Source organism: Mchenga conophoros, linkage group LG14 (assembly GCF_057382185.1).
Source record: "Mchenga conophoros isolate Kocher_MC1m ecotype Shallow Benthic linkage group LG14, M_conophoros_male_GT1.1, whole genome shotgun sequence".
Taxonomy (NCBI): domain Eukaryota; kingdom Metazoa; phylum Chordata; class Actinopteri; order Cichliformes; family Cichlidae; genus Mchenga; species Mchenga conophoros.
The window spans coordinates 40576730-40584959 of record NC_140539.1 but is presented as its reverse complement, the minus strand read 5'-3'; the positions used below and the strand labels follow the sequence as shown (position 1 = coordinate 40584959).

General features: G+C 49.2%; 1 protein-coding gene across 2 annotated transcripts; it reads right to left on the bottom strand.

The window, feature by feature from the left end:
* Positions 1–1278: 1278 nt before the first annotated feature.
* On the bottom strand, positions 1279–5691 carry LOC146560468 (coagulation factor X). Of its 2 annotated transcripts, XM_085244593.1 has the most exons (10): positions 5544–5691; positions 5294–5466; positions 4834–4858; positions 4588–4701; positions 4362–4496; positions 3428–3690; positions 3231–3345; positions 2761–2957; positions 2558–2683; positions 1279–1821 (listed from the first exon to the last, which is right to left on the bottom strand). In XM_085244593.1, the coding sequence occupies exons 1-10, from the start codon at positions 5614–5616 to the stop codon at positions 1576–1578; spliced, it is 1467 nt and encodes a 488-aa protein (XP_085100719.1). In that variant the 5' UTR covers positions 5617–5691; the 3' UTR covers positions 1279–1575. The 2 variants fall into 2 exon arrangements, with proteins under 2 accessions (XP_085100719.1, XP_085100720.1); XM_085244594.1 differs by lacking the exon at positions 4362–4496.
* Positions 5692–8230: the final 2539 nt, after the last annotated feature.

Genomic DNA, 8230 nt, shown 5'->3' with positions numbered 1-8230 from the left:
TCAGAGTTTGCACTAAACCGGCTTCCTGAAACAGGGCCCTGGCCTTGCTCCACAATCGGTGTTCCCCTTATTCTCATGCAAAGCTCTGTAGTGCCTAAGCATGGATGAGGTGTTGCTGTTATATCCCAGCTCCCTGGCACATAGCAAACACTTCACCTTGTACAAAAGTCAAGACAGCTCAACATAAATTGTATTGCACCATCAGTATCATGAAAATACATCTTCTGTAGAAATTTACATACTTTGTTGGGAGGAATAAGATCAAAATGTTCCCACACAGGGGAGGACATCCTCCTCTTCTTAGCTGGCTCCATTCTCTCCTGACTTTCTCTCCTCACTCTCATAAACCTCCAAACTGTCTCCAAACTCTCTCTAACCGCAACTCTCCATCAAACACCCACATTTTGAATGAAGTCTGAGGGGTTTATATCGCTGTCATAGCTCGCGGCAAAGTTCGAACCACTTCATGAACCAGTCACGTGGTACAGCCGGGCAGCGAGGCTTCGGACGTCATCATTTTCAGCTCCTCCCATAAATGAAGCAAGCCTCGATACGCGCTTCGCGGAAACGCCCCCTCCATTACTCGACACACGCTCCGAAGCCTCGATACAGAACGTCCCATCACTATTGAATTGCTCACCTTGGAAACCTAAAATGTCTGCATAGTCTGCTTCCCTACCACCTTCCTTGACGTTCGAGTCTGACTACTTCACACCTGTGAATGACTGCCAGGCCCATTATGTAACGCGCTGCTCATGTTATGGCACGATGCTTTATGATGCAACATTGTTTTGTTTCATTGCTGTGTTTATGTGGGAGGCACGCAAAAGCTCTTATTAAAGAACCAAAATCAACATGTTTGCACAACAATGATGACATGATCTGTTTACTGTAACAGCAACATTCAGATATTACTGCTTAGACCTGCATTCAATCTAATGTCCAGCAGGGGGCGACTGCTCTGGTCTGATTGTCTGAAGTCTGTAGGAAATGAAATGATCTGAAGGGTTTGTGGTCTCAGCTGCTGGGTTCACAGCTTATCCAATAACAGTGAAAATGATCATCCAGGACGATAAAAGCCTATTTTTACCGAGCGTGCAGCGTCGCCTGGTCAGCTCGGCCCCTTCACTCTTCCTGCCAGGTCTCAAAAATGTTTGAAACCTGAAAAACAACCTCAAAGACCAATATGTGACATCACAGTGACCATCTCATATGTATAGTCTGTGCATGTATGTACCCACAGGTGTGTGAATCAAACATCATCCAGGAACATGAAGAGAAGCTTACACACGTTGTTTATTTGGTGAATTTTGCTCCTTGACATTTATTCATAGACAAACACAGCAACAGATTTACTGCATGCTCCTTCACAGCATTGCTTTAAATCTCAGGGTGATGCTTCCTCTGTGGTATTAAAGTACTCACTATGCATACTCGCTGTACTATTACTGCAGCAGATCCCTTTATGGCGTCAGTGTGGCAGCAGTGTTCAGAGTCGGTTTGAAGGTGGTTGCAGCTCACTCGGTATCCCATAATCCCCTCACATGAAACCGGGCACGCTTGGCTCTCGGGGCTTCACGGGCTCCCAGTGCCGTTCACGTCCCGTCTCTCCATTGTGTCTCGGATCCAGTTGAGGAAGTTGCCCAGTCGGGTGTAGACACCGTACTTGCCACGGGCGGCACATTTCTCCCCCCAGCTGACGACCCCGGTCAGGAACCAGGTCCCCCTGTAGTTCACCACAAACGGCCCTCCGCTGTCCCCGCTGCAGGCGTCCTTACTGGCCTCCAGGTAACCTGCGCAGTACATGTTGTCTGTGATCACCTGCAGGAAACACAGGAGGGGCCGGGCATCAGGGCAACGTGGGAACGGCTGCGTCTCTATCGCTGACCCTGGTCTGGTTTGATTTGGTCATAGACGGTATCGCTCGAGTGAACAGCACACCTGAGACGGGGCAGATTTACATGTACACCTGTACACAAACAATGCTGACAGCAGATGCTGTGCATCATGTTCAGGTGTCCACAGTCTGCTTAGTGCAGGATTCAAACACGTTACAGAGAGCACACCTGTTCATCCAACAGTTCTTCCTGTAAGGACACATGAACAGGTGTGCTCTTTATCGTCCTCTACGACCCCAACTGTCGTTCAGCAGTGCTGCTCGCCGAAGCAGTTTCCACCCTCGTTTCATTTTGTAGAGATGACACTACTACACTCAGTAATCAGATTACAGTTACTTTTAGAAAAGGTCATTACTTGTATTAAGTATGACGAATGTGCAGCAGTCCCCTGCTAACATGCTAACCTGTGGACCTCCATCCAAAAACTGTCCAGCCCGTCGGTGTTCACCACGAACGTGGCGGTCTATCGACAGCGGGCGTACCAGGTAACCCTCTAAGTAGCCCCCCCCGGATCCTCTGATAAACAGTCTAGTTTATCAGAGGATGCAGCAGCTTTTCTAACGTTTACGTCACCTGTTGCTGTGTTGCTGCTCTTTCTCAAACACTAAGTATAGATCAGCAGTTGCTGCGGGGTTGGGCTCAGACGCTCAGCTGATCACCTGCTCGGTGGTGCTGATGCAGTCTTTGTAGCCGACCACTGGGAGTGTCACCTTCCTCAGGAACCTCGAGGAGCGGCCCAGGTACTCGGTGGCCCCCCAGCCCGTCACCACGCCGTGGTTGTCCTCCTGGGCACACGGACACAGTCGGCATCAGACAGATGGGCCAAGTCAGCTGCAGCACTCATCATTTCCGATGAAATTACCTTCAGCAGGTATTTGGAGAGGTGGGTGTCGGGGAGGCAGGCGGGGACTGCGGTGGGGCCCTTCTGAACAGGCCGGGCGAGATAGAGCAGAGCGAGGTCGCTGTCGAAGGTGAAGGCGTGGAAGTGAGGATGAATGATGACCTTCTGGATCTTGATCTGCTGCTCGCCTGGATCGGGACGCTGCTTGTCGTAGTCACCTGCAGACACACACACACTCAGAAAACCCAGCTCACACACACATTCCTGCGCTCAGACTGAAGGGACAGCATCGATGAACCGAGATGCCGCAATCGCTGCTGCAGCCAGCAGAGGGCACATACCTGAGTGTAGTGGTTTTACAGACGTGCAGAAGCCTACACAGATGTGTGAACAGTGTCTGATTAGCATTCAAAGTATGCGTGTTTACATGAGCACCCCTGCTGCTCTGCCGCTCACAGTGGGTGAGGTCCACTGTAAACCACCGGCCTCACCTATCGTAATGTGGTCTGCAGACTCTTCAAAGCAGTGAGCGGCAGAAACGACCCATCGGTCAGATACCAGAGTCCCTCCGCAGAAACCGAAGCCGTCAGACCTGTGGATCAGAACCTGAACAGAAACGCTCAGAGTCAGCACGTTCACACAGCTCCGAACAAGGTTCTGCTTCGTTATTCCACTGATCCCTCCAAACCTGCCAGGGGCTCCCTCCTCTCCTCTCCAGGGATCCACCCACAACACGAGGCTGCATCTCGCTACCTCCTGCCCCTCCACTGTCCGTCAGGTTCCCTCCTCTCCCTGTTGCGTTCGCTGTCCACACCTCTGTTGAATTAAGTTCAGGTAGCCAGCTGTCTGTTGCATTGTAATCCCACGTGGCATCGTCTGTCTCCAAGGAACTCAGCAGAGAGCGACCTCGATCCAAAGCCTCCATCTGCTGACGGCCGCAGGGGAACGCCACTGAGCAGGAACGGGAAAGAAAGATCACGAAATCAGCTCAGATTAGCCGTGAGACCAACAAAGACACAGACATGAATATATGAATAATGATTAACACCAGTGCATCATGGGAATTCCCCAGCATAACTAAGGGAGGATTCAGGGTCACCTGGTCCAGCCCTAACTATATGCTTTAGCAAAAAGGAAAGTTTGAAGCCTAATCTTGAAAGTAGAGATAGTGTCTGTCTCCTGAATCCAAACTGGAAGCTGGTTCCACAGAAGAGGGGCCTGAAAACTGAAGGCTCTGCCTCCCATTCTACTTTTAAATACTCTAGGAACAACAAGTAGGCCTGCAGAGCGAGAGCGAAGTGCTCTAATAGGGTGATATGGTACTACAAGGTCATTAAGATAAGATGGGGCCTGATTATTTAAGACCTTGTATGTGAGGAGCAGGATTTTGAATTCTGGATTTAACAGGAAGCCAAAACAGGAGAAATCTGCTCTCTTTCTAGTCCCTGTCAGGACTCTTGCTGCTGCATTTTGGATCAGCTGAAGGCTTTTCAGGGAGTTTTTAGGACTTCCTGATAATAATGAATTACAGTCGTCCAGCCTGGAAGTAATAAATCCCGTCTGCACTTACTGTAGTATTATGTGCAGTAATACTAATACAATGTGGGTCCTGGGAGTGTTACCGGTCTTGGAGCAGCTCTGTCTGTCACTCTCTAGGAAGTATCCGTCAGCACAGCCACACTGAACTCCAGCGCCACCTGCCAGGTCTCTGCAGTACTGCATACAGCCACCATTTCTATAGTGGCACTCCAACACCACTACCCAAGGCAATTTTCATAAATATTTCATTTGTCAGGTGTCATTTGCTCGATTTAAAGGTGGTGTACCTGAGTTTCAGGTGTTTGTTACCTGTGTTGCAGATCTTGCCCTGATACTGGGGAGGACAAAGACACGTGAAGTCTCCTCGGTCCAGGGTGCACATGCCTCCGTTCAGACAGGGGTTGGTCCCACAGGGGTTCAGATCTAAGACACACAGGTGAGGAACTCAGCTGAGTCATTGGTAGAAGACACCTGATAAGATTTCAGACTGTAGTCAGACTAAAGCACATCCAGCTGAGCTGCCACAAACTGAGTGACTGGGTTGTTCGTACTCACTTGTGTATCTGTACCAAAACTCCATCTGTGGGACAAGGACTCAGAGTTAGTGACTGCAGCTGTGGTTATGTTGAACGACTGTGTAAGAGTCTGCAGACACGACAACGCTCTGCATCCTGTGTGTGCGCAGCTAAGCTGATCTCCTGCTCTGTAATCGTCCTGATTCGTGTCCGGGATGAACGAGGGTGATGTTTTCTGATGACTTCCATCATTTCAGCTGCTTCCTCTACACACACTCTGCTAGCTACACACCCTTGACTAGAACTACGTCGAAATCCTTATTTAAGCATTTAGCTCCACCCGCTGAGGGTCAGGTTTTGGGCCCAGCATCATCAATCAGGACGAAGCGGCCCTCTCTGGGTTAGCACGGGTCTGTGGTGCTGACTTTGCTTTAATATATGTTTAAATAAAGTAACACGGTGGTAATCTCCTGCTGCGTGGGCGGCGGTGGGCTTCGTACCGTCTTCTCCTGGGTCTGGAAGATCTCTGTGGCCTCCTCCAGTGAGCAGCGCTCCTCGTAACACTCCCGCTCCAGGTTCCCGGGCAGCATCTCCTCCAGGAAATGCGAGTTGGCTCGTCGCCTCCTGGAGGAGGAGCGCAGGATCTGGCCGGCCGCCGACCGATCCAAGAACACTGAGGGGTGGACAGAAAAACGGAAACACTCAGACTGTGCCGCAGAGGCGGAAAACACGAGCGTGGGTGTGTCTCACCTGAACACTGGATGAGCGCAGAGCAGACGAGCAGAGCGCCAACGCTCAGAGTCACGGCTGTGGACGGCAGCATGTCTGTCCGACGGCTGCGGGCAAAATGGAGGATGGAGGAGCAGCTGACGGATTGATGGTTAACCACAGCTCAAATATTGACACGCAGATGTCACATCAGCCGCAGAGACGACAACACGTCTGAACTCTGTTCTGCTGGAGTATTTTCATTGCTGACCTGTAAAGGTGAAAAGGTCAAAGGTCACAGCACCTTTTGATGATCCTGTAGGAAGCAGCTGTTCATGAAAATATTCCAAAGGCTTAAGAGGAACGGAGCCAACTCTGGAATAACCTTCAGAGCACCGACAGCGACACGTGCAGGGCCTGCTGAACAGAGTACACGCGGTACTGCAGTATCTGTACTGCAGTACAGATACTTAGAAGTAAACGTGGAGGTAAATGGACTGTGTGGAAATGAAACAACCTTGCCTTTGATTCAAAACAATGGCGATGAGCAAGCTAGCACACAGCTAAGGAGCACAGATGACATGACCAAGAAAGTAGACTCTGTGCATTATTATAAATCCTCAAGTGATAATCCCCCCTTAGACTGTCTTGGTGCAAAACCAAGACATAAATCATGTCTCCTGGAAGGGGGAGGACGTATCACAGGCAGGGCACAGCGAGCTGAAATCTCTGAAACCGACTGGCCTTCACTTCCTACGAGACAGAGAAGCTCTTCTACCCCTGTATACGAGAGGAAACAGGACTGGACAACCGTGAATAGGAAGGTTAACAACAAACCTCCAAAACAACTGAATGTGAAACTGCAGAACAGATTTGCTCCACTATCAAAGGACCCTGGATCTATATCGGACAACCATCCATCTAAAAGCAGCGAAATAAGGTCTGAAAATCTGTTGAAAAGGCCACAGGGAAAGCTAAAGGCTAGGCCTGAAACTCTGATTGTGGGTGACTCTGCCGTAAAGGATGTACAAAGGATGTGCGGTAAGAACACTAAAGTCCTCTGCTTTCCTAAGGATATGGTCAACAACCTGAAGGAGAGAATTCTTCAAATTGCAGATGAATATCCAACTGTGACAAACATTGTTCTGCATACAGGGTCAAACGATGTGTCCAAACAACAGTGGGAGGTTCTGAAACGGGACTTTACTGGATTATTAAATACTGTAAACTCTCTGAATGCAGCTGTATTCATCAGTGGACCTGTACCGCCGGTCAGAGGAGGAGACGAGAGATTCAGCAGGTTGTTTACACTGAATAAATGGCTTATATCAGCATGTGCTGACCACTCAGTGCATTTTATTGACAACTTTAATATTTTTTGGGAACGCAGGCATCTGTTTAAAGCAAATGGATTTAATTTTAACAAGTCAGGGGTGAAACTGTTCACCTCCAACTTGTTTTATTCCATACGTCATCCATCCTTGGTGCCAAGGCTGAGATAAACGAGGAGTTATCTCATAAAGAGGAACAAACAGTACTCCAAGAACAGACAAAGCCCAGCAGAAACCTTGAGGAGGAGCTCCATCTGCCCCCACCCGGGAAGAGCCTCAGAAAGGAGAGACATCTGAGGCAAGAAGAGGGGTCCCTATTTGCCTCCAACTCTCTCAACAACACCAACGACCAGGACCAGGGACCACGATCTTCCCCAGTCCCCCAAACCCCTGACAGGCCATCACCCTCCTCCCCCTCCCTTTCTCCCTCCTCCCCACACCTGAAATTCACTGAGGAGATGATGGAGCGGGTCAATGCTGGGCTCAGATCTACCCCCCGTCCCAATCCCTTTTTGTCCCCCATAAACCCCCCACCAGAGCGGCCAAAGGTTCGCCATCGAGCCCCACCCTCAACAGAGCAATCGAAGTCACATTGCCCAGCCTCGCCCCCCTTAGTTCCTCTTCATGCCCTGTCTCCGCAGTCTGATGTGTGATGTGTGGAGGGTCCGGGCTGTGAGGATTATGGCAGTGGTGACTTTTCCCAGGAGAAGCTGGGACCCTGTTTACTAGAAGGTTTTAAAATTTCTGTACTTTTAGGTGACAGGAGACATGTGGCCTGGTCAAAACACAGAGAGCTGCACTCTAAAAGATCTTTAAACATAGTAAACATACCTTGTGTGCCACAGACTGCTCCCAAACACGAGGGGACAAGTAATACCTCTAAAACACTTAAGTTGGCTTTATTAAACATTAGATCTTTAGCTGGGAAAACATTTTTAATTAATGATTTAATCACTGAGCACAGCCTTGATTTTATGTTTTTAACTGAAACTTGATTGGACCAAAGTAACAGTGGAGCTGTTCTCATCGAGACGACCCCTCCTAACTACAGTTTTATCAGTGAGGTCAGGGCGAGCAGGAGAGGAGGAGGGGTTGCTGTCTTATTTAATGAATCATTTCAATGTAAGCAGCTATCTCCTGGAAGTTTTCAGTCTTTTGAATATGTGGCTTTACAGCTGAAGGCCCCATCCAAAGTTGTGTTTCTTAATGTTTACAGGCCTCCCAAATACTGCACAGACTTTTTTAATGACCTCAGTGAACTGCTGTCTGTGATCTGTGTTGATTTCGACTGTGTAATTATTGCTGGGGATTTTAACATCCATGTGGACAACCCTCAGGACAAAGGGACTAAAGACCTGAGTAACACTCTGGGCAACTTTGGGCTGACTCAGCATGTAA

Excerpts from the sequence above, each read along its gene's own strand:
- LOC146560468 (XM_085244593.1), bottom strand. The coding sequence starts at position 5,616 with ATGCTGCCGTCCACAGCCGTGACTCTGAGCGTTGGCGCTCTGCTCGTC. Across the intron at positions 3,346-3,427 it reads GAGGAGGGAGCCCCTGGCAG|GTTCTGATCCACAGGTCTGA; the intron begins GTTTGGAGGGAT and ends GTTTCTGTTCAG. Across the intron at positions 2,958-3,230 it reads TGCAGACCACATTACGATAG|GTGACTACGACAAGCAGCGT; the intron begins GTGAGGCCGGTG and ends GTGTGTCTGCAG.